The sequence below is a fragment of the Panulirus ornatus genome, chromosome 46, assembly GCF_036320965.1.
Source record: "Panulirus ornatus isolate Po-2019 chromosome 46, ASM3632096v1, whole genome shotgun sequence".
Taxonomy (NCBI): domain Eukaryota; kingdom Metazoa; phylum Arthropoda; class Malacostraca; order Decapoda; family Palinuridae; genus Panulirus; species Panulirus ornatus.
The window spans coordinates 35,975,113-36,000,842 of NC_092269.1; the positions used below are offsets into that span (position 1 = coordinate 35,975,113).

General features: G+C 46.6%; 1 protein-coding gene across 5 annotated transcripts in view; it reads left to right on the forward strand.

The window, feature by feature from the left end:
• The window catches only part of LOC139763231 (dystrophin-like), a 455,019-nt gene that overhangs the window by 304,576 nt on the left and 124,713 nt on the right, over positions 1–25,730 (forward strand). For all 5 annotated transcript variants that reach the window (XM_071689109.1, XM_071689110.1, XM_071689113.1 and 2 more), the window contains 3 exons: positions 325–536; positions 2,309–2,463; positions 5,317–5,506. In XM_071689109.1, the coding sequence (XP_071545210.1) occupies positions 325–536; positions 2,309–2,463; positions 5,317–5,506 (557 nt within the window). The remainder of the gene's footprint in view (positions 1–324; positions 537–2,308; positions 2,464–5,316; positions 5,507–25,730) is intronic.

Consider the following 25,730-nt stretch of genomic DNA (forward strand, 5'->3'; position numbering starts at 1 on the left):
AAGAAAACTTGGATAAGTAACGGTAGAAAACGTTCGTCGACTGCTGTGAGGAGGGACTAGCCTTATTTGAGTGTTACTATAGGAAGTATGAGGAATGACTTGTCTTATTTGAGTGTTACTATAGGAAGTATAATCTTTTGCTTTATCGTCAAACATTATTTTTATTTTTATTTTTTTTTAGGTGTACGAGAAACAAAATCCATGACTTCTTTTAGTATTTCGTGCGGTGAATCGGTTTCTAGCGTTCGTGTTCGAAGGTAATAGATAATCTTTTTATGACCATATGCAGATGTGATTATTGACGATCTTCCTTCCTTCCTGCAGTATCGAAGCTGCGAGAGCACTGGGATGAGACGAACAGCGTGGTCCTGGCCCGCAAGACGCAGCTGGACGCCATGTACGCCGACACCCACAAGTTCGACGCCAAGCGGGCCGAGCTGGAGACATGGCTGGGCAGGATGGAGGCCCGCTTGGAGAGGATGGCGCCCGTAGCCCGCACCGCTGACGTCCTGGACCAGCAGATACGGGAGCAGAAGGTAACCAAACACACACACACACACACACACACACACACACACACACACACACACACACACACACGCCCTCTTCCTTAAGCCCCCTCGAAGTTAACAAGACGGTAGACCAACCCGACCCTCTTCAGGTTCCCTAATCTCCCCCACCCCCCTTTTTTTTTTAATAACGATTTCTAATAGTTGATCCAGAAGGTGACCAACCCCATTCCCGTCCTCTCTCTCTCTCTCTCTCTCTCTCTCTCTCTCTCTCTCTCTCTCTCTCTCTCTCTCTCTCTCTCTCTCTCTCTCTCTTCCCCGCTGTAGTTGACCAGACTGTAGACCACCCGACCCCCTTGAGATTCCCTAACCTCCCCACCCCCCATTTTTTTTCCAGTAGTTCACCACCTGACTCCTTTTTGTTGACGTAGCTGACTTCTTCCTGAGCTGCGTAACTAACGAAGGTCAACGACATGTGATATGCTCTTACTTTATTGTATCTTCTTGTACCTCTGTTACTCTTCATAGTAATGGAATACCATGTTTCGTAAAGTCAAGTGTTGAGATGAGTGTTTGCCAACTGACCTGTGTTTAGGAGGGAGACGACGTATTGACAGTCACATAAGTAATTGTGATTATATGTGTGTATATAAAGCTAAGGTACCCGTTCCTTGTCTTGAGTTACCCCCTACCCTCATTGGAAGATGCGGTTGTACCAGGGGTTGTGAACCCCCCCATTTACATACACAAATTATCATTTTTTTTTTTTAATTGACAGGTTTTTCACTCCATAATTCTTCCGTCATTGTTGTATCTAACGTAAAAAAATAAGATAACGGACAGACAGACACACGGACTATAGTGATTTGTATAGAGGATAGTAAAGTTTAGGACGTGATTTCTGATTTAAGACAGTTATGATGATAAAGTTTAGGACGTGTTTTCTGATTTAAAACAGCTATGATAATAAACTTTAGGACGTGTTTTCTGATTTGAAACAGTTATGTAGCTGGTCATTGGTTGTTTGATGGTTTTGGTATAGGTAGATGGTGGATTGTATTACTTGATAGGTCGCCACAATATCACCAACACTCCACTTCACCAGGAACACTACAGTACCAACTGCCCCACACTACCAGGAACTCTACAGTAACCACAAGCACTACACTACCAGGAACAACACTACAATACAACCAACCCTTCACTGCTTAGGACATAGAGCGTACCTCCAGCTTGACGTTGCAGTATCGTTGTATTATTATTATTAGTATCATCAAAACCGCGCGAGGCCCCGAGACTGCAGAGAAGAGTTGTTTGCCAGGAGCTGCCAAGGTGATCTTCATTACTGCGCAGGCGTTGCCTCATTACCTGAAGTTGTTGCCCATAAACTTCACTCATGGGTTGATGAAAGTGATCGTGTTTATTCTTCAGTTTTCTCTAGGCCTCCCCTCGTTAACCGTGATGCTCTCTCTCTCTCTCTCTCTCTCTCTCTCTCTCTCTCTCTCTCTCTCTCTCTCTCTCTCTCTCTCTCTCCCCTGCTGGGCTTTCACGTGGAAATGTTAACTGTAATGTCTTATTTATTCCCTTTCCGTAGGTTTTCCCAGGGGATATGGTAATTGTAATTTTTATTATTCCCTTCCAGTGGGTCTTCCAAGTGACAATGTTAACCGTAATGTTTGTAATTCCTTCCAGTGTTGCCTGAAAGTGGATATGTTAACCGTAATGTTTATATTATTCCCTTCCAGTGGGTCTTCCAAGTGGAAATGTTAACTGTAACGTTTACTCTTCCATCTGGGCAGGGCTTCCACGCCGAGATCCACCAGTACAAACACCAGGTGGAGCTCTTCAACCAGATGACCCAGCGACTCATAGCCATCTACCAACATGACGACACCCGCAGGCTCAAAAAGATCACAGAGACCATCAACCTGCGCTACAGCAGCCTCAACTCCAGGTGAGGAGGACCTCCAGAGGCCATCCACGGGCGTGCAGAGACCAGGGCACGTCTGGTCAGGTTGTTGTAGGTCCAGTATATATATAGGCAAGATGAAGAGAGGAAAGCTTTTAAGGTATTTTTTTTTCTTTCCACACCAGAGATAGACGTCTTGTCAGTTTACACTGGATCCACATCACGTAAGGTGGAACAGGTTAGTTGAAGGACAGGTGATTAGATGGATACGTGGATGATTATCCAGGATTTCAGAATTTTGGGACTTTCAACGTCTTATATAACAAGCTTAGTTCCGAATGACACCATAGACTCACCTTGGAGCCAATCCATGTACAGAGTAGGCCACGGAACGCACCGTGTTTGTGTGTATTCCCCATATAACGTGTAGAATCAGTCCTCGCTCCAGCCGTGCAGAACCTGACAGGGTAGCAAAGGCTTCGTACTGAAGATACGGTGTTGCGAACTGGCATTTTGGCCTTAAGCTGGAGTTAGAGGGGGTGGTCTTAGAAATCAGTCTTTGGGCGTAGGTTAGCTGGGGGGGGGTTCTCTTCAGACGTAGGAAAACTTGTAGCGTGAGCTACGGGTGTTAGAGAAGGCAGGAGGAGCTTTAGTTCATGAAGTAATGTGTCTTAGATGTAGCGAGACGTCTTTGGATGTTAAACTGCTACATCCTATCGGGTGACAGGTCTCCTCCGTACGTTTTTCATGAAGCCTCCTTATCGTTTAACAGGAAAGAGATAAAGATGGTAGAAATCGACATGCCTCATCTGCAGGTGTTAACGAGCGAGAGGCACTAACTATTTTTCGCTTCATAAAATGCAATTGGTTATTGATCATTTCTCTATAACCTGAAATATCTGAAGCGCAAGTTTTCGGTTTGATAATGATCGTGTGGCAACTCTAAAAGTTCCATAAACTAATATTGACTCACCGCAAGTAACATTTACATAGTTGTAAATTTTTATTTACACTAATAGATATCTGAAAACTGAAAGCCATTTGAATGAAAATATTTATAATTTGTCTTCCTTTAAAAGAGCACCCGTGTTTGCATTAACATTAGTTTTTATCTTTTCTCCAATACCTTTATTTCTTCCATTATATTGTAATTTAAATTTGACCACGCTAGTCGTGTGTGTTTTGGCATCCCGTTAATAGTACATTGAACTGAAGTTGTTCACTTGGCAGCCCGAAATTTGTCGATACTTAATTGTAATTTGATTTTATAGCTTAGGGGACAAAGGAACATTAATTGAATATGTAGTTTTATTATGTGTTCTAATGTAAGTTTAACTTGATAAGGTTTAACTTGAAGTTATCAGGGACAGAAATTCCTTTTTGTAAGACATTAGGGTCAGGTGCTTCCATGTAGGTAGGTCACCCCTTTGATGTCTCCATTTTCTTCTTTTTGGAATATCTCCATTTTCTGTGTATATTTGTCCCGAGGACTTTTGTATTTTTACTTCGTAACCTTGTAAGTCCATAACGTGTCTTTGAAGGAGTATTTGGAGTTTATAGATTTATGAATATCTCGTTTAAGATTGCATGGAGAATCTCATTTCCATCATATCCCAGTAGAAAATGTGTGCTTATTTTACGTCAAAATACATTTTAAAGTTTATTCTATATTCTGGATGGTACCAAAATTTGACGTTTCATTTTTTGGTATGTGTTTCACTAACTTGAATCAGTCTTATTGGTGAAGGAGAGTGAAGAGAATTTTTTTTTTCTTTTTATATTAGATTTTTGTGATTCTAGGAATTTCTTAAGGGTAAGTGGAAGAAAGCTGGTTTAGCTCAGGTCAGATGAGGATATAATTTACAGTGGGTTGGGTTTGCATGGGTAAAGTCAATTTCAGGTTAGGGAAAAGATGTTAAGGAGATGAAGGTTATCCTCTTTACACATTTGTAAGTTAAGTACTGATGGATTCAGATTTAGACAAACTAACTGCTGTATTTAGTGTATTCGTTTCATTTACAGCACAAGGAAATGTCACAGTATTGTATTAAGTGAATAGTAAGATTAATGTCTCTTGTAGTTTATGGTTTTTATTGAATTAAAGAGTAAAGCCTAAGTATTATGTACCTGGTATCCCAGTGTAGATGTAGGAGGGTCAGCTGGTATCACGTGAATACGTAAACATGACCTAGTTATTAAAGTTTATTGCAGTGTTAGGAAATTTGGAACAGGCATCTGGTGGTTGTACAAAGTTATTTACAAGCTCATGCAGCCGGGGTCGTTATCAGCCAAGGGCCTTCCCGGCTGCCAAGGCAGATTTTAATCATTAGAAGGGAACAGATAGTGTGTATTGTATCGCCTTAGTCTTTTCCATCTTGCTGTATGTCTGTCAGCTGCTCAATACCTAGTTTCTCTGTTCTGGCAGCTGAATGTGAGAGTAAAGATGGGGCCGGTATGGTAATGAGTAGATAGATGGATTGGTAAGTGGGTTATGGTGTGTTGGTATAGAGGGAGGTATGACTAGAAGGAGTGGCTTAGCCATCGTCGTACATCAATAGGTGTGAATGGAAGAACTCGTTAGATACTGACTGATGATAACACCTAGTGTACGGGGCTATATATATGTCATCAAGTCCAGAATTTTGATGGATAGCATCACGGTGAATTGGAAAGCCAGGTGATTCAACAGACATAAGCGAAGGTCGCATCACGTCCACGCTTCTCAGCGTTCCTGTATTGATTCGCGTTTATTCCCAGGTTTAAAGAGATATAGAGAGATAGATAGAGATGGCTAGCTAGCTAGACTCAAACATGTTACAATAGCGAGATATACATATTACCAGTGTTGTACTCCTCATAGTTATTCTCATGTGTGTATGTGTGTGTTTGTTTGCACAGCATCATCGCCCGCGGCAAGGAGCTCCACTCGGCCATGAACTCCCTCCACAACTTCGATAAAGCTCTGGACAAGTTCGCCTCTTGGATGAGCGAGGCCGAATCCAACGCTGACCTGGTGGAGATGGAAGTGGATAAGCTCGGCCCAGCGAGACGTGACCCCCAGGCCAGAGCCCCCGCCATACATCTGAAGGTAAGGAGGGTGCCCACGTGTTGCTCCTGCTTCTTGTTGGGTTACGAAGGACGGATGTCAAGCCAAGGGTGAGGAGGGAGGGAGGGAGGTCGTGCATTATACACACGGCTCTCCGGGAACCGTTCCCCTTATTTGAGGTCTGGAATACGCCCATTGTTTTGTCTCCTTTGTCCTCTCGTTTCTGCCATTTCTGCTCCTGTTCTCAGAAATGTACCAGTTGCTCTTTATCTCTTTTGACTGGGAGGTTTCTGGCTGGAGGGAAGAGATGGAATGGGTTATGGAATGGTGGGGAAGAGATGTAGGTATATGTGGGATGGATTTAGAAGTGCTGGTGGAATGGTACCGGTGATGGGGGTTCCTTGGAATGAATTGCCTGAGAACTGATTGAGGAATGGGCGGGGAGGGAGGGAGGAATCTAGTACGTGGGAAGGGGGAATTGAGGGAGGGAAGTGGGAGGAACGTCAAGGGAAAGGCTGTGGGTGGAATGGTAAGGACCTGCGAATGTGGTGCACGAAGAGTTAGTAAGTCCGTGAAGGATGGGAAGACCTAAGTAAACTGAGGAAGCTGTTAGCTTCGAGTGCCATAACAGATGGTCGGAAATATGTGATGGGATGCGGGAATGCATCACGTCATAATATATTCAGGGTGGCGGGGCACATTCACGGGGGAGAGTGTTCAGCGCCCTAGGACGCGGTACTTCATACAACAGCCCATAATCTGGTCGTGAAGCGGATTAATGGTACTTCGGGGCAACGCTATGGAGTGCGTACATCGTGAGGGTGGTGGCGGGAGAACGGGTCTGGGGATGGGGGAGTGTATAGGATAAACATGATGTTTGCCGTGCCCTGGGTGAACGAAGGGGGAGGGAGGACACATTGGATAACTGCCAGGGGCACCACACTTTAATGGAGCCCCCCCCAAAGTTTTGTATTCGTTGTACTACATGAATTGATTTATGTAATTTGTATCACCAGTATTGTTTTGCGTTAAAGTTTCATGGGTAGTGCAAGCTGAAGTTGAAATCGAAAATGTCGGACTTGCTTTTAGGTCAGGAGAATTAATTTTCTAAGAGGCCCTTAAGCTTCTAAGATCCCTTGATTGACCCAGTTACCTTAGGGCCCTAATGACAACCCTTTGGCCACTCCTGACGAAGGCGACGTGGGAGATGATCATTCCTTGTATCCCATTATACGTATAGACATACCTGAATTTCGAGTTGGCTCTGAAATGTCCATTGTAACCCAATGAATTTCAGTCTTTAGTGTTCGGTGCCGCTTTTTTTTTAATATTAAATGTACAAGTGTAATTGTCAGGTGTTCAACGTATTATGAGTCGTAATATGAGTAAGTTTTCCTTGGGAGTTGCTGGACCCGTGCGTGGTTAGGTTAGGAGCGTGTGAAGCGAGTAGAGGTGTTTGAGTGAGTGGAGGTTGACGTCAGGAAGAGCGGAACTATGAGTGAAATGAGTGAGGAGTCTGAAGGTGATGACGTAGGGAGGAATGAGTGATAGATTAACGGTAAAAAAAGGCGACAAGCGCATGGACGAATGAGGGTGATGAAGAAGGTGATCGAGGAAAGAGAAGTTTAAAAAGATGCTTTAGGATTAAGGGAGTGTTGTTTTTACCATAAACGGAACGCTAAAGGAAAAATCATTAAGGAGAAAGGAAGGAAGGAAGGAAGGAAGGAGAGAGGGAGTGAGAAATAGGATATAAAAAAAGGGCTCGGCGGTCCACAGGAGACAGGGAAAAGAAGAGAAGCATAGAGATAAATTGTGCATTGGAAGAAGAAATTGGCCTCAGAAGAGGAAGTGAGGGGATAAGAACTAGATGATAATTTAAGAGGGGAAGGTGAGGTAAATGGATCCTAGTTTAAAAGAGGGGAAGTGATGGTAATTTACGAGGAGGAGATGGGAAATAAAAGGATGGGAAGGAGGAGGAGGGAGAGAGTTATGGATAGTAGTTAAAGGGTTGGGAATAATCGTGATTTAAGGGAGGAAAATAAGTTGGCAGTAATTGAAGAGGAGAGAGCGAGAGAGAGAGAGAGAGAGAGAGAGAGAGAGAGAGAGAGAGAGAGAGAGAGAGAGAGAGAGAGAGAGAGAGGCCTTGAAATGGGGTCTCAGGGGCGGAGGAGAAAAGAGAATTACTCACAGGTTGAGTACATCAAATAAAAGGAATGTGTATATACACTCATGGAAAAGAAAGAACAGAGGGGTGATGGTGGTGTGTGTGTGTGTGTGGAACGGGTAGTTAGGGACGTAGAGTAAGGGGAATAGGGAGCAGGCTTCCACGCTTGTGTGGGGAAAAGGACATTCCCTTTCCGTCGCATTTTCGTCCTGTGGTAAAAACCTTCAGTCGTGATCCTACAGTTTATCCTCGTGACTGGTCTCCCGTACCTGCGTCTTGTACCTGCTTTCCAAAAGAAGATGGGGAGGAGGAGGAGGAGGGATCAACAGACGGGGAGGAGGAAGAGGAGGAGGAGGGATCAAGAGATGGGAAGGAGGAAGAGGAGGAGGAGGGATCAAGAGATGGGGAGGAGGAAGAGGAGGAGGAGGAGGGATCAACCAGAGGACGAATGATGTGAAGAATGAGCCAAATCGAACGCCTCGATGATGTAGCGATATATATATATAGAGAGAGAAATCTCCACTCTTTGGGTTCTTGGTAATAGAGGAACTTTGGGGGCGAAAAAATCTCTACGTAGTTTTTAGGAGAGGAAAAAAAAAAATTCATTGGAAAGGTAGTTTTAAAAGAAAACGTAAAGAGGTGTGGGTGGATGGAAGGTGGAGGTTGGGGGGTGTTATGAGAAAGAGCTTACTTAAAGTAAAGAGAAAAGTTAGGCTGGTGGGGTGCAAAGATTGGCATGGGGGGGGGGGGGAGAGCATGGCAGGGGGGGGATGGGAGTGCGAGGTTAAGCGATGTACGCGCAAGTCTCGGGGAAGTGGCCGTAAAGTCACGCCGAAGTGGGGAAGTTCCTGATGAACGTGCGGAAGTGAGAGGCTCCCGGAGAACATGCCCGGGGAGAGAGAGAGAGAGAGAGAGAGAGAGAGAGAGAGAGAGAGAGAGAGAGAGAGAGAGAGAGAGAGAGAGAGAGAGAGAGACTACAGTTGAGAAAATGGGATTTGGGATGCTTGTGACGGAATGGGGAATGGGCAAAGGGGGTGTAATTAGGAAGGTGGGGAAGGATTATTGTAAAGTGAGGAGGAGGAGGAGGAGGAGGACATACAGCGTCATGGTAAGGAAGTAAAGGAGTTATTTTAGGTATTTGTGAAGAATGGTTAAGTGAGGGGATTTGTTTCTTCATATTTTATCGGTTATGATTTGGAATATTTATCTGCAAATCAGAACTGGATATTTTTTTTAAGGTAATACTTGTATTACAGGCTAGCTTTTATGTCTCGAACCAACTACCCAAAAGTCCATATTAGATACGATAAGAAATGATAGTTTTAGATATCTGGGTCGCGAAACACCTGCTCGATACCAGCAAGCGTTTGAAATATATGAGGACTGGGCCACTGGTCCGCCTTCTGAAGATCAGAAACAGACTTATCTAAGACCAGTAATGAATATTTCCCCAACAGTCACAACCCTGACAGAACACGGTTCACACTCTCAAATACTCGACCGTCACAAAACAACCTCCTCATCCCCCCTAACTTAGGCCTTACACTCGAACTCCTTCGTACATGCATCCATCCACCCGAAGCGACACTCCCCAGACACGTACGGGTTACACTTTCTCGTCTCCGTAACGACGGACGTCGATTCTATCCTATCACAAGATTCCTCATGGCCCAAGATGCAGCGCCTTCTCTGAAGACTTTGAACACCTCACTTTTAGCTTGTCCTGCCCACACGCCCTGCAGGTGGCGTGGCTGATTGCCGTATCGCTGCGGGGGCGCGCCCACGTCCAAAGAGACCCATATGGGTGGGAAGTTAAGATGCAGGCTGTGGTAATGATACAGAAAGGAGGATTAGGGAACGCTCTAATAAAGGGAAGCGTAACCAAAAGAGAAAATCTAAGTCCTGAGAATTGCTGGAAGACGTAGGAAGAAGAATGAGCCCTTAGTGAAGTGTGGAAAGACCTTGGAAGAATTTGGAGGCCTTAATGAAGCGTGGAACTGAAAGAAGGATAACCCTTTAGTGAAGTGTGGAAAGGAAAGATGATTTGGGGGGAAAAGTAAAAAGTATAGTTAATGATCAACGTGGTAGACCTTGAAGGAAATAAGTAATATGGAATTCGAGAGCGAACGTGTAAATTTAAAAGGAGTCGGTGAGTGTATGTATCCAGGAACAGGTGAGGAAGTGCAGTGGTGAGTACTAGCAGGCGCATCTGTAGTGACGAGGAGGAGGAGGAGGAGGAGGCAGTGTAGTAGCGGCTGATGGTGTGTATTGGTACGTCGGTGATTGACGGGTCAGATGCCGGCGTCAGTGCGCCAATACGCGCCACCGTGGCTGATTGACATTGGTGCCCACACAGTGGGTGCCGGGCGCAAGGTCCTCCGTGGCACATCCCCGATTAGCCAGATGGACGATTACCAAGTGATGCTCCGGAAGGGGTAGAAACTGGGTTGTGGGGGGAGGTTAAAGAGGTAATGGTGAGCTCTCATGAACTTTTATTATTATTATTATTATTATTATTATTATTATTATTATTATTATTATTATTCAGTTATTCTCGTGGAGGATTCTTGCACACAAAGAGCTCGCATTTCGGACGTAAATATCCATCATAAATTTTTTGGATCTCTTGTTTAAAATGAATTCTTTATATTCCCTCTTTTATTTTGAAGCCACTGAATTAGAGATTAATGTGCAGCGGATATTTTGGCTCGATTTTGGCAAGCGATTTTATGATACTTAATGGAGAGAGGGGGAACCTGGTCGTCGAGGACGAGTTGCGGGTGTCTATCCATCCGGCTCTGTGTCTACCAGTGTGTCTGCTAATGTGTCTGGTCGTACGAGAGCCAATACGACTATTATTGGTGGGTGGCTGAGCCTATGGTCACGTCGGCCGAGGGTTGGTTAAAGATAGAAGCTGGACCGCGCCCCGTGGTTGAGGTGTAGCGTCGTGCCTCCTCCGACCGTCTTCTATCGTCTTCTCATCATAGTTTCTCCTCTTTTTTTTTTTCCATCTTTTCCTGCTTCATCAGTCACTTTTCTCTCGCCTTCACATTCTTGACGTCCCTTGTCCCTCTGTTGTCTGTCTGCCTCCCTCTGATCATATCACCTCCTCCTACTGTCACTCCTTTCCCTCCTCCTCCTCCTGGTTGTGGTGGTGTCCTTGGTTCTGGAGCCACGGGTTCCTGACGGTGCTGGACCAGGTAGGTAGGGAGGTTGGTAGGTTGGGAGGCAGCCGAGGTTGAAGACGATGATGCACTATGACCCTCCGGGTGTTAGGAGGGAGATGGCGGTCTGTTGTTATTATCTTCCCTTTTTTTTTTTTCCTCCTCGTATGAAGATGTCCGACTCCTCTCTCTCTCTCTCTCTCTCTCTCTCTCTCTCTCTCTCTCTCTCTCTCTCTCTCTCTCTCTCTCTCTCTCTCTCTCTCTCTCCCCCCAGAGGATGACCAAGGCTCGTACGGATGTCTGTCTTTATTCTAGTTTGCTGATGGAGATTTGCCTCAGTAAAAGATATTGGCGTGTTGGTGATGGCGATAACTGTGATGTTGATTGTGGTATAGATAGATTGAGTGATTGAAATGATTTTGATTCGTCAGTAGACCTCCCTGGATGCCCCGTGTTTTAGAGTCTTCAGGAATTTGAACTGAACTGTTTATATCCAGTGAGGGTGGGAGAGGAGAGAGAGGGTCCTACACATCGTGGGGTCTCGTCTCCTGAACGTAGTATGCTAATATGTAGCCTCTTGAACCTCTGTGAGCTGCTAGCATTCGCTACCTCAATGGTTAGCTCATTCCGCCCATCCGCCACCCTAAAAACTAAACCAAAACTAGCGCTTAGTATCCCATTCATGGAAAATTCGGCTATTATCAGAAAGTGCGACAGGGAAAACACGGCTATTACTAGAAAGCGACGCAAGGAAAATACGGCTGTTTCCGGAAGGCGACACTAGGAAAATACGGCTATTATTGGAAGGCGAGACGAGGAAAATACGGCTATTAATGGTAAGCGACACAAGGAAAATACGGCTATTATTGGAGAGCGGCACAAGGAAAATACGGCTATTATTGGAAGGCGAGACAAGGAAAATACGGCTATTTCCGGAAGGCGACACAAGGAAGATACGGCTATTATTGAAAAGCGACCCAGGGAAAATACGGCTATTATTGGAAAGCGACACAGGGAAAATACGGCTATTTCCGGAAGGCGACTTTTGTGGCGAGGTGGGATAAAAGAAAAAAAAAAAAAGGGGGTCTATATCCGTGGACAGGGAAGCGCTCTGTCATCTCTGGGTTACTTTGGAATAAGATTTGTCCCGGGATATATCTGCGCTGTGCCTCCCGTGTGCCAGCACAGACACCACCCCCTCAATCCTGGCATAGCCCCAGGCTGGGTGGACATTAGAACCCTATGACATTTCGTTTCTTTTTTTTTTTTTTTTGGCGTTCGTGTGAACTTGCATTCTCTCGATGTGTATCGTTCTTATGTTCTCTCTCTCTCTCTCTCTCTCTCTCTCTCTCTCTCTCTCTCTCTCTCTCTCTCTCTCTCTCTCTCTCTCTCTCTCCTCTCTCTCTCTCTGGGGTAGTCTGTGGGGGAGAGGAGGCAAGGAGGTTGCGGGGGAGAGGGCGGTGGCGACGCCCCCCTTGAGTCAAGGTGGGTTTCCGGGCGGCGGGTCACAGTAGTGTGTTCCCATAAATACTGGCAACTTGGCAGTTATGTAGCAAGTACCCCCCTCTTCCCCCCCCTTTCTCGAAGGGGGCGCTGGGAGAGGGATGGGAAGGGAGGCTTGCGCCACCGGCAGGGCAGGGAGAGGGAGAGGGAAAGGCCTCTCTTGCCGAGGGTCCAGAGACGGAGGGAGGAGAAGATCGAATTGGTAGCTCCGTGTAACCGACGCTCTGTGAGGGAGGAACGGAGAGTGAGAAGGGGGGGCATGTTTGTACGTGGTCCCCTGTACCGGTAGGTAGCCCGAGACGTCCCTCTGCACTAGCCCCAAGAGGGACTACTGTTCCGGGACTACCATTAGCCAGAGAGAGGGGACTACTGCTACTACTACTACTCTCAGTAGCCTGAGAGGGTCTTGTGCCGGTAGGTCAAGGTCTGCTCGACCTTGCTCCGCTGGCATACCCCGGGGAGAGGAGTTGAATAATGGGTCCAGAATGGACGAGGGCTGTGTTGACCGGCAGTCGTATGGGAAGAAAGGGCTACTTTACCGGCAGTCTTAGGGAAGAAAGGGCTACTTTACCGGCAGTCTTAGGGAAGAAAGGGCTACTTTACCGGCATTCTTCGGGAAGAAAGGGCTACTTTACTAGCAGTCGTAGGGAAGAAAGGGCTACTTTACCGGCAGTCTTTTGGGATAGAAAGGGCTATTTTACCGGCAGTCTTTGGGGAGAGAAAGGGCTACTTCACCGGCAGTCTTAGGGGGAGAGAAAGGGCTATTTTACCGGCAGTCTTTGGGGAGAGAAAGGGTTACTTCACCGGCAGTGGTAGAGGGGGAAGAAAGGGCTATTTTGCCGGCTAGGCCATCCGCCAGTGGCCGGCACAATCGCTGATCAATATACAAGACAGGAACTTCAGATGTTTCCACCACACCGTAACCCTCGACTCCCTCCTGGCCACCAGTTTGCCGTACGTACTACACACGTATTTCACCAGCGTTTCTCTACTCATAATGACCGGTTTTTGGGGTAGGTCGAGACTCATTGATGACCACGGGGTTGCTTGTGACGAGCTGTCACGCTTCTGTGCGGCTCCCGCCTGTCACACACACCACTAGATCGTCACGGTGGTGGCGAGCCGTAACGCTTCCCGACGTCGAAACACCAGAGCTGTAAGGCGTCCCCGTTATGTTATGTTGATGGATTATCACGCTGGTGACCAGCTGTCACGCCCGTGTGTCACACAAGGTCGACCCGTCCCCCTTCTTCCACACACACACACACACACACACACACACACACACACACACACACACACACAGCCTTGTAAACTTTGTACATAACCCAACCTGGCGTTGTCGGGTTGCAGAACATTACGGGGCGTCACACGTAGGGAGGTGAAGGAGGGAGTGAGGGAGACGTGATGCGGAACTCCCTCCCTCTGCCTGTCTGTCTGTTTCCCTGTCCGAACCATGTCCGTACGTGTGTCCGTGATATACAGAGGATAAGGGAGAGGAAGACCCTGGGAGAAGGTGGGTGACTGAGATACAGAGAATGAGGGAGAGGAAGACCCTGGGAGGAGGTGGGTGACTGAGATACAGAGAATGAGGGAGAGGAAGACCCTGGGAGGAGGTGGGTGACCTGAGAGTTGAAGGGAGCGTAGCTGAGACAGCAGAGGTATTGAAATATGCAGCCCCAGGGGAGGAAAGCCACGGCGTCAAGACACTAATCTCCGCTGGGGACAGGGAGAGAGAGAGAGAGAGAGAGAGAGAGAGAGAGAGAGAGAGAGAGAGAGAGAGAGAGAGAGAGAGGTAGCGAGGGAGAGAGGGAGGGTTGCTAGGACAGGGAGAGAGAGAGAGAGTGTGTGAGAGGTGTAGGGTAGGGAGAGGAGAGAGAGCTGTAGTGGTCATGGGAGGAGAAGTTGAGGGAAAGTAAGAATACGTAAATGTAAGAAATGTCTGAATTCGTAAGATTTTTAAAAACTTGCTGAAGAGAAAGAGAAATTTTGATGTTTGAAAACATGCCCGAAGAGAAAGAGAACTTTTGACGAGACAAAAAAACAAACAAACAAACAAACCCGGTTATAACTTTTTTTCTAGCAAGACATTTTTTTTTGTCATAAAAAAAAATCAACAAAAACTAACTTATAAAAGAATTTTCAATAAATGCCTTGACCTAGGTAGGTGGACTAAGGCCTGGGTGGAGGGAGGGTGAGGTGGATGGAAGGGGAGGCTGTGTCACAAGAGTATTGAATATGTGGAAGGTAAATACAAGGAATTCCCAAGATGGGCTTCCCGCCTCGTGTATTGGGTGTATTTTGTCGCGCTGGTCTCTCTCTCTCTCTCTCTCTCTCTCTCTCTCTCTCTCTCTCTCTCTCTCTCTCTCTCTCTCTCATTCTGTCGTAATTGTAGGTGTGGAGCGAAGAGTGAAGATAAGTGCGAGGACTTGGAAGAAAATGTCGTGTCGGTTTGGTCGAGTACGAAGACTTAAAAGAAAATGTCGTGTCGGTTTAGTCGTGGAGAGAGAGAGAGAGAGAGAGGTGTGGTTGTGTGGTTGTCAGATTTTCTTTTGATATAGTTGAGTTGTATTGCGTTGTGTAAGGGGGAGGTGTGTGTCAGGGGGGACGGGTGGGTTGGCCTTGCGTAAGGGGGGAGAGAGAGATGTGTCGCGGGGTTAAAGGTATAGTGTGTATGCGCGTAGTGCTGCGGATGGCATGTGGGAATGGAGTGGGCATTCGGGTGGTGTCCTTTACGTGTTGGGGAAGGAGTGTTGCAGGGGCAGGAGGAGGGGGATGAGAACGGACGGGGTGGGGAAGACGGCCTGGTGTGAGGATAGATAGAGGTCAATAAGGCTTGGGAGTTGGGGAGGGTGTCTGCGGGGGGGTTGAGGCGGGGCGATCAGTTGTTGTTGGGAGGGGGTCATCATGTACGTGCAGCGGTGGTCCACAGGCTACGGGGGGAGGAGGGCAGGTTTAAGGGCTACCGTGGGGGCTTGGAGGACGAACCTGCCATAGGTGGAGGCTAGGGCTAGGAGAGCGTCTGGTGAGGGCTATGAGGGATGCTGCCCCTTCTGTTCCGGGAGGCGGTGGGGTTTTGGCTCGGGTTGGGGAGGAGGTTTTTGGTGGATAGGGGTTTGCCACCGCCTAACCTAACCCGCCGTCCCATCCCCGTCACTCCTGGATGTGTGTATACACCTTTTTACACCCCCTGGTGCGTGAAGGTTCAGTCTGAGAGCTGCGGCACCTGGCGGCGAGCGCCCGAAAGAGAGAGAGAGAGAGAGAGAGAGAGAGAGAGAGAGAGAGAGAGAGAGAGAGAGAGAGAGAGAGAGAGAGAGAGACACGCTGACGCTTCTTCGTCTGTTACATCTTCTTCCTTGTTATTCTTAGACGTCATGGCCGCCCCGTCGTCATCATCATCATCATCATCATCATCCCTCATTTATCTATCTTGTCGTCATCATCATCATCATCATCCTTATGCAAATAGACTTGGGCATTCCCTATCATACGTCCTCACGGTCACGTGATTGTGTCATACCTCTTAGCTGTATTTCTGATCCCTGTGGTATATTAGCGCTCCTGCCTATTATACCTCAGTTCCTGCAGCTTCACTTCATACATTTGTTGTATCTTCATGTCTCTTTGCTACTTGTTTATATTGACAAAGTCCTGGTGACTCCACTGCTTCAATTTGTTGTCCCTAAATCACTAACTTGACTCATTTTATTTATTACAACTTCAGTTTTTCTAACTTGACTCATTTTCTTTGTTAAAGCTAACTCCCTCTCTAACTTCACTAATTCTTTTTGTTGGAGCTAAATGCCTCTAACTTTACTAACTCTGTGTTTTACTTAAATTCCATTTTCTTAGGTACTACTTCTGTTTTTTATTCTTAGATTCCCCCTGACTTTACTTACGATGCTGTTTACTATATCAAACTTTGCATCTTTGCATCATGACACCAGCTCGTTTCTTCTTATATATATATATATATATATATATATATATATATATATATATATATATATATATATATATATATATATATATATATATATCCTTGCAGAACAGCACTTCCACTTGCCATATGTACGTCAGGTTCTGTGCACTTACAAACCACTTTGAAAAATGGCACTAAACCACTACATTAATCACCACAAAAGCCATTTTCCAGTGTAGTTGTCCTGCACTTGTATAAAACGACTTCGTGCAAACGCTTTCCATACATCTCCTATACATACATACGTAGGTATACATGTATACACTCATACATATATACATACACACACGCACAGGTGTCTCACAGGACTCCGCCCACAACTGTGGCTACACCGTGAGTATCACCTTGGCCAGTGGAGGGTTATGTGGTATTATAGTCTCGTGGAGGATCTTGCTTGGAGGGTGTTCATCGTTTCTCCTGGCTCGTGCGTGGGGTCCATCCTGGAAGCTGCAGTAAACCCAATAAGAGAGAGGGTGGGTCATGGGATAATGATAGTAATGATAATGATAGTAATTTTAATGATAAGGATGATAATTGCATTTATCTACTACAGCTACAACGGCTGGTGTGTGTATATATGTGTATATATATATATATATATATATATATATATATATATATATATATATATATATATATATATATATATACAACGTACTTGTGTGGTACAAGGGCGGATTGTGACCTGACCATCCTCCTACTGTATCGTATACAGATTCCCTTCATCATCATCTCATACCCGTCATGCATTCGTGCATGTCATTCTACTCTTCAGCATCCACCGGCGCGTCATGCAGTATCAGCTGGGTGGCTTGATTCTCAGACCCGACCGTCACCTTAAGCCTGTTATCTCCTCTTATGGTAGTGCAGTACGCTAACTCCCTCCCCCATGTTGTATTATTATCTTTATCGTCTCTTCCACACCTACGCTGTATTTGTAGCCCTGCCGTTACTGTATTTTATGTTGTATTTTTGCTTCAGACCCATGTTGTATACGCCCTCTCACAGCTGTGTTCTCTGTTGTATCCACGCCCATGATGTGTTCATCCTCGTAATGCTTGTGGAGATATCGAACAGTTCTCCTGACCACAGTGAACACCAGAGGAACAGTGAACCATTCCAGTCACGGGAATGGGCACCAGAGGAACAGTGAACCATTCCGGTCACGGGAATGGGCACCAGAGGACCAATGAACCATTCCAGTCACGGGAATGGACACCAGAGGACCAATGAACCATTCCAGTCACGGGGGTGGACACCAGAGGACCAGTGAACCATTCCAGTCACGGGAATGGACAGCTGAGGAACAGTGAACCCACCATTCCAGTAGTGGCAATCAAATAATGGCAGTAACCCGTCTGAGCGTGGAGGGGTCCTCCCTCTGGAACCCCTAGTTATTGACATGTTCCTCCACTTGTTCTGACTGATGGCCCCTGGTTTTTATTGGCAACTCCTCCACTACATCAAACATCTGGCCCTCACCCTCCCACACACACACACACACACACACACACACGCACACACGCACACACTACATGCTTCCTATTTTTCTTTTTGTATCGTCCGGCTTACGTTATTTTTCTTCATCATCGTTCGTCGTCATTGATGTATAAAGACTCTCATTTCTGGCCTCTTTGATCCTCCTCCTTTCGTCATGTCCTTTTTTTAAATTGTTGGTTTGAGATCCCCTATTGGGGTGGCGTGGTGCGTTCTGCCTCTCATATACGTCTTGGTGGTCCTTCCCTCCTGCCTTTCTCATATGGTGGTCCTTCCCTCCTGCCTCTCTCATATGGTGGTCCTTCCCTCCTGCCTTTCTCATATGGTGGTCCTTCCCTCCTGCCTCTCTCATATGGTGGTCCTTCCCTCCTGCCTCTCCCATAGGGTGGTCCTTCCCTCCTGCCTCTCCCATATGGTGGTCCTTCCTTCCTGCCTCTCTCATATGATGGTCCTTCCCTCCTGCCTCTCCCATATGGTGGTCCTTCCCTCCTGCCTCTCCCATATGGTGGTCCTTCCCTCCTGCCTCTCCCATATGGTGGTCCTTCCCTCCTGCCTCTCCCATATGGTGGTCCTTCCCTCCTGCCTCTCCCATATGGTGGTCCTTCCCTCCTGCCTTTCCCATATGGTGGTCCTTCCCTTCTGCCTCTCCCATATGGTGGTCCTTCCCTCCTGCCTCTCCCATATGGTGATCCTTCGCTCCTGCCTCTCCCATATGGTGGTCCTTCCTTCCTCCTGCTGAAGTCAGGGTCGCCAGAGTTGACGTCCTTCTCGATGGCACAGGGACGCGGTCGTCGTCCACGTACTTTGAATGGTTATAACTCTCCTCCTCCTCCACTGCCGTCGCTGCTTCATCCTCCTCTCCATCGTGCCTCCTCCCTCCCTCCCGTTGTGTCATCACGCCCCTCTCCATCACGCCTCCCTGTCATCACCTCCTCCCTCTCGTTATACATCTCGCCCTTCGTTCAATCCGCTCATCTTTTCCCTCTTCCTTTCCATCATCTGCGGTCTCATCCCATCCCCCCTCCTCCTCTTCCTCCTCCTCCTCCTCCTCCTCCTCCTCCTCCTCTTCCTCCTCCTACTCCTCCTCCTCCTCCTCCTCCTCTCATTCCACGATACCTTCTTCCTCCCCCTCCCACACCCCTCACCTTCCCCATACTTGGTGTTGGGTTTGTCTCTCCCCTCGACCTGCCCTCATCTTTTCCCCTTTAACCTTGGTGTCCTGCCTCTCCCCGACTCCCCCCTTCTCCCCTTTTCCTGCCCCCCCCCCTCTCTCTCTCTCCCCCTCTCAACCCCTCGACTTTCTTGCTTCCCCTCTTACCTCCTCTCCCCATTCTCCTCTCTTCCCTTCTTACCTTTGTCACCATTTCCCCTCTCCTTCCTTCTTCCCGGTCTGCCCCCCCTCTAACGTTCCCCCGCCCCGTGTCACATCTCCCCTCTGCTCCCCCGCCTCTCTTCACCCCACCTCTCTCTCTCTCTCTCTCTCTCTCTCTCTCTCTCTCTCTCTCTCTCTCTCTCTCTCTCTCTCTCTCCCCACGTCCCCACAGCAGATATTATTGGTTCCCACTATTCCTCCCCCACTTCAGTAAATCTGGAGGAAACTCCCTCCATCTCCCCCAGATATTGTCCACCCCCTGATAAAGGGGGGTTTCAGCCTTTTATGTTTTTATCAACTGCGTCGTCTTGCCTCCACAAATCAGCTATTAAACCCCCAGGCTTGGGCGCTCTCCCATCTTCTACATCTATCGTATATTTCCTGACCCATTTTCTTTTTTTTTCATCTTTTCTCTTTCTTTTAGGAAATTATCGGTGTATTTATTTGCCCCTTCGTTTATTATCGATGTTATTTTTTTTCCAACTTGTTTTTATCAAAACTTGTCGAGGATAATTTGCATATCTTTAATATTATTATCAATATCTATTTTTTTAACCTTTTGGTTAAAGGCTTATTTCTTTTGCTCTTGCAGTGAGTCATGTTTATATGTTTTACTTCAGAATTGCTTCGTTAGAATTACTTAATGAGATGGCCTTGATTAGGGCCCCAGCTGCCCCATGCCGTCTCAGTTAACAGAAAAAAACTTAATTGTTCTCTCCTCTCCCGTCACTCACTGTTGACTGTATTAGTTTTCGATGTATTGTTATTCTCCCCCCCCCCCATTTTATCACCTCATTACTGTATCGTGTTGTATCCTGTAATACATCGGGCAAGTTCCAGTATCACTCCTCCACTCCTGTACCCTCGTATTTTCTTCTTCGGCGTCGAAGATCATGTGATAGATCGTGGTTCTATCCTCCCTCAGTGTGTGTGTGTATGTGTGTGTGTGTGTGTGTGTGTGTGTGTGTGTGTGTTGTGTGCATCCGATTGCTACATATCCTGTCATTCGCTTTAATATTGTATCCGTGCTCCTGGTGTGTGTGATGACATGCAAATGATATAGTTTTGAGTCGTTATTATTGCTACCGTCATTATTATTATTATTATTACTGTTGTTATTATTATTATTATTATTATTATTATTATTATTATTATTATTGTTATTATTATTATTATTATTATTATTATTATTATTATTATTATTATTATTTAGCTGTTTTGTCGTAAAATTAGTCTTGATAGTTGTAGTGGTGTTGGATATGATCACAGTGTTAGTAACGAATGGTACGAATAGTAATGCTAGTGGTATGGGTGCTATTGGTAGCTCGTATATCAGCAGCAGCAGTAGTTGCTGTGGTAAACATAGCAGTAGTAGTAGTAGTGGTAGTTGTAGTTGTAGTCCTGATAGTTGTTGTGTTAGTAACGTCACCCATTCCTCGTCCAACGTCTCTCTCTCTCTCTCTCTCTCTCTCTCTCTCTCTCTCTCTCTCTCTCTCTCTCTCTCTCTCTCTCTCTCTCTCTCTCTCTCTCTCTCTCTCTCCATCCGTGTTTATTCTCCACCGAGTCCTTCCATGATAGGATCTTCCCATCCCTCGTGTCCTGCCCTGTGTTGCCTCACACTCGTGCTCGGTGGATTCCCTCGACAATAGAACCTATAAACTGGGTCCACATCCCCTCCCTCCCCTCAAAGAACCATTTTTAAAGAAACTGGCTCAATTCACTTTGGCCGGAGCAATTCTCCTTCACCGCGTATTTGCACTTTCCCTTTTTTTTTCCTTTCTTCTCTTCCCTTCCTCCATTTCATTTCGGCTCTCCTCTCTCTCGTCTGTATTTATTCCCGACTTTTGAAGGCGAGACGCGTAGGTGATGATAATTTCTCTCTGACTGCCTGCTGTCTTTTCCGATCTTCCTCATCGGATGATGAGCGCAGTATTATCGCCGAAGGATATGACGAGTAATGCTGGATACGTGTGTGTGTGTGTGTGTGTGTGTGTGTGTGTGTGTGTGTGTGTGCTTGTATGTGCGCTTGCACACGAACACACACACATACACACACCTGGCTTAGGCTGGGGGAGGGGGAGTTGTGTATACATACATACATGGAGTAAAGACATAGTACATATTTGCAAGGTTAAGAGACGAGGCAACACGAGTGTAAATAAAACTTTTTTTCCCCCGCCACACACACACACACACACACACACACACACACACACACACACACACACACACACACACACACAGGATCTCTAAAAAGGTAAAATGGCCCCCAATTTTTAGCGAAAAGGCTTGGTTGCACGCCAAACCTAGAAAGAGAAAGTGAGGCTTCGATAAAGGAACATTGAAATGTTTATAAATCAAAGGCTTCTTTTCCATAGAAGAACATCTGGGGAATTATGGACACCAGACAGACCGGGTTAACTGTCATTGCCGAAGAGGCCAAGTTGAAAGGTACACACGAGCTTGGCCCACTGAGCATCGCGACCTGCCGGGCGATACGACATAGCGACGCGTGGGTGAACGGGAATCCGACTGAGACACCCAGCGGCGGCTTGATCCTGAGCCTCCTTGACCCCCTCACACCCCGTGATAACACGCTCACATGAAGCTCCCAGATGTTGACGTGGTGCGTAACCCAGGTGTCCGTGTAGCGAACGGGTGGTGTGAGGTTGTGGGTGTGGGCTGGTGTCATGAGGTGCGCCGCCCTGAGGATGCATACCGACGCTGGCTGTGCGCTCGTCCCTCAAGAAATCGAGGCTGTTGAATCAGGTCATATCTGCTTTGGGGAAACGGGGGGCGGACGGACGGTGGGTGCCGGGTGCGCGTGTGCGTCTCTCTCTCTCTCTCTCTCTCTCTCTCTCTCTCTCTCTCTCTCTCTCTCTCTCTCTCTCTCTCTCTCTCTCTCTCACCCACCCAGGACCCCCAGGGGCATTGTGTATACAGGTACCTCGGCCGTGTGTGGCTTACGGTCCACTGTACTCAGGAAAGCCTCTTAAATGTATATGATTCGTAGCGCCTCCCGCTGTCCGTTTAATTCTTCCTGTTGTCCTTGGGGGAACTTTCGTGTACACGCAGGTCTCTCTCTCTCCTCACGTGCATGTCATCCTTGGACTACTTTACATAAAGCATAGAGTAAGAGAATACACATAGAAATCAAAACTGTTGAACGTAGACACACAGCAGCGACATGGACGCTTGACCATACGTATATATATATATATATATATATATATATATATATATATATATATATATATATATATATAGGTTGAAATTCTGTTTTTGTAGACTTGTGTTTATTTACTGAAGTTGGGCTCTTATGGCTGTTAACAATCAAGATCATTAAGCATGGATTCATACCTGACGTGAAGCTAGCTAGGTCATTAAAGCCTAAATTCATGTCATTAAAGCCTAGATTTTCATACCATAAGCCGTCGCACGTAAATTGTCTCAAAAACTGAGATTACAATCGGAGACTCTTTTTCTCCTCCCGTTTTCTTTACGGGTCTACCAGTCAGTTTCAAGGCGTCTGGTCTCCGTCGATAATGTCAGTGTGGTATACGAGTGAACTGGGGATGCGGTCGCCCGCTCTTTAAGTTATTGAACGACGTAACAAACGGTAGTTGGAGATAAAGTCCTTTTTATCCCAGGGCGTTTAATGCGGCGGCGGGCGTGTGGCGGCGGCGTCAGCAGAAGCGCTGCCCGTGCCGGTGAGTAACGGCGACGCTGGTGGCGTTCTAGTCTTCTTCCCCCATACGTTTCCTGGACGCTGCTTTTCGAGCCCCGATCGCTCTCTCCGGTTGCTTGCGTCCGTGCGCACCGCCCCCGTCGCCGACGAGCGACGGACGTGTGTGATGGTTCTCTCGTTTGAACGAGGTTATCTCGTAGAGATAAAGAGGAGGGAGAGGCAGTGTGTGGTGCACCGTTTCCCTCCCATACGTACATATACGAGTAATTTTTTTTTTTACATTTTCCCTTGTCTTGGTCTCACTCTCCGCCTTCCTATTTATTTTTGTATGGATCTTATCACAGTTTTTTTTTTCATGATCGGACATATGTCGTTTTTGACGTTGATTCTCGCGAGATAATACCCACTGAAGGGAATTAGGTGCGTCTTTGGAAATTTTTTCTTGAGCCCGTGTTACATTGTGGCCCGAAGGTCATGAAGACGCAAGGTTTGGGGCGCCATGATGATCGCCCATGGCAGCACCCTCACCGTGCGCTGACGTCCACCTGACGAAGCCACTGTTCACCCACATCATCTTCAGATCGTGAGGAAGACGAATTTAATCGCCGGTGGTAACCGAATTCGTAACGTTAAAAAAACACCCACCATTTTCTATGTTAAATTGTTTATTTAAAGCACCCTCCCCTCTTTTCTTTTTACCCTTAATGGAATACCCCAATTTTACCTAAAATACCTGACTTATTTCCCCCCAAAATTGGATATTTACTTTCGATCTCCTCACTCTTTGGCCCCCTAGTTCTTGGGACGTAAGGCGGAAGGGATAAAATTTGTGAATAGGCAATGTGTGGGTGGGTGGATGTGTGTGTGTGTGTGTGTGGGGCTAGTGGTCCCGCCACGGAACCACCCATTACCCCCCCCCCCCCCTCCCCATTTCCATTGACCCGCCCCGGGCTAAGCCACACAGGCCCTAACCTTCTAATTATGGCCAAAGTTTTACAAATTTCCTCGCCTGGCGCATCTTTAGAAAGTGTGTGTGTGTGTGTGGGGATTGGGGGGTTGGAGAGGGGCTTGTTAATGATATGCATAATCCTCTCCTCCCTCCTTCCCCATTCCCTCACTGAGCCTGTACAACACCCGTCAGGCGCAGGGGAGGTGCCCCTGGTGGACGGAAGCCGTGTGGGCAGGGGCGTCAGAGAGGCTGTGTGTGTGTGTGTGTGTGTATTGGGAGGGAGGGGGGAATGAAAGGTGTTTACGGGAGAGCCAGATCGCAGAATACCAACCGGATGGCCCATGACCACGGTGTCTGCTGGTAGTGTCTTAATCGCATGAGAAAAGGGGACGCCCCCCCTGATTCCCCCTTCTCTCTCTCTCTCTCTCTCTCTCTCTCTCTCTCTCTCTCTCTCTCTCTCTCTCTCTCTCTCCCTCCCTCCATATGTAGGATATCCTACAGCTCTACATATTTCATCCTTCCATTTTATCCCGAATTCCATAATGGAATTACTCGGGATAGTGGAAGCGAGGGTTCCACCCCTCCCACCACTCCCTCTGGCATATCAGCCAACCGGAAAATATCCCAGAAGGAACGGTATATATATATATATATATATATATATATATATATATATATATATATATATATATATATATATATATATACAATATATATATTCATACCATTCTCCATTTCCCATGTTAGCGAGGTAGTGTTAAGAACAGAGGACTGAGCCTTTGAGGGAATATCCTCACCTGGCCCCCTTCTCTGTTCCTCTTTTGGAAAATTAAAAAAACGAGAGGGGAGGATTTCCAGCCTCCCGCTTCCTCCCCTTTTAGTCGCCTTCTACGACACGCAGGGAATGCGTGGGAAGTATTCTTTCTCCCCTATCCCTAGGGATAATGATATGCACAAAATAGCAAAAGACATGTTCTTTTATAGATGTGGAAAAAGAGACAGAAAAGGAAACACGAGATCTTGAGCGCTTTCGTGTATTAACGCGTCTTCAGAGATGTGTTAATACACGAAAGCGCTTAGGATCTCGTGTTTCCCTTTCCAAGTTTCTTTTTTTAGCATATATATATATATATATATATATATATATATATATATATATATATATATATATATATATATATATATAGAATGACAGGAAAGGATGAATGAATACATGTTGATCTAATTACAGCCGTTGGATGCTAAGCTTCAGCTGTGTGGAGGGAAGTGATTTGAAGTATGAACATATTCTTATAATTCTTGAGTTGGCTTACCCGTTGGTGACGATCAGTTTACTTAGTAGCATCAGCGTGTCTGTCTAAAGCCGCGTCCTGAATATAGTAGTGGGGGGTCTTCGTCCTTACGATATCTGATGGTGCGTTTCTTGAGTGCTCTGTCGCCGAAGAAACATCTGTCCACTTTTGTGTTGCATCTTCTTCCCTTCGTATTCTTACGGTTACTTCTTCAGCCTCACTGTATTTCAGTCGGACGTGAAAGAGTATGACTGGGTGGGTGTGCTGTGGGGGGGGGGGGGGGGGGGGGGGGGGATTGGTCTGGGTGTGTGATGTGACTTCGGGTGTTGGGGTTCGATCGTGAGGCGAGGCCGGATGTGGTGGTATGGGTGGAAGGGGGTTTGGTGAGTGTGGTGATGTTTGGGGTTGTAAGACGTGTTATGGTGAAGGTGGGAGGGAGATGTAAGTGATAAGGGTTGTTGGTGAAAGTTAAGGGATGTTGGAGAAGGCTGACTTGGATGCTGGAGTGGTGTTAGAGATTATGTTTGTATGTGAGGGACATTATATAGAGTTCCGGTGTGTGACGAGTGAGTGTGTGGATGTGAGACTGTATGTGTAGGCGGATGTGAAGGTTGAGAAGGGTGGGAGTGTGTGAGGATGTATGAGGATGTGTATG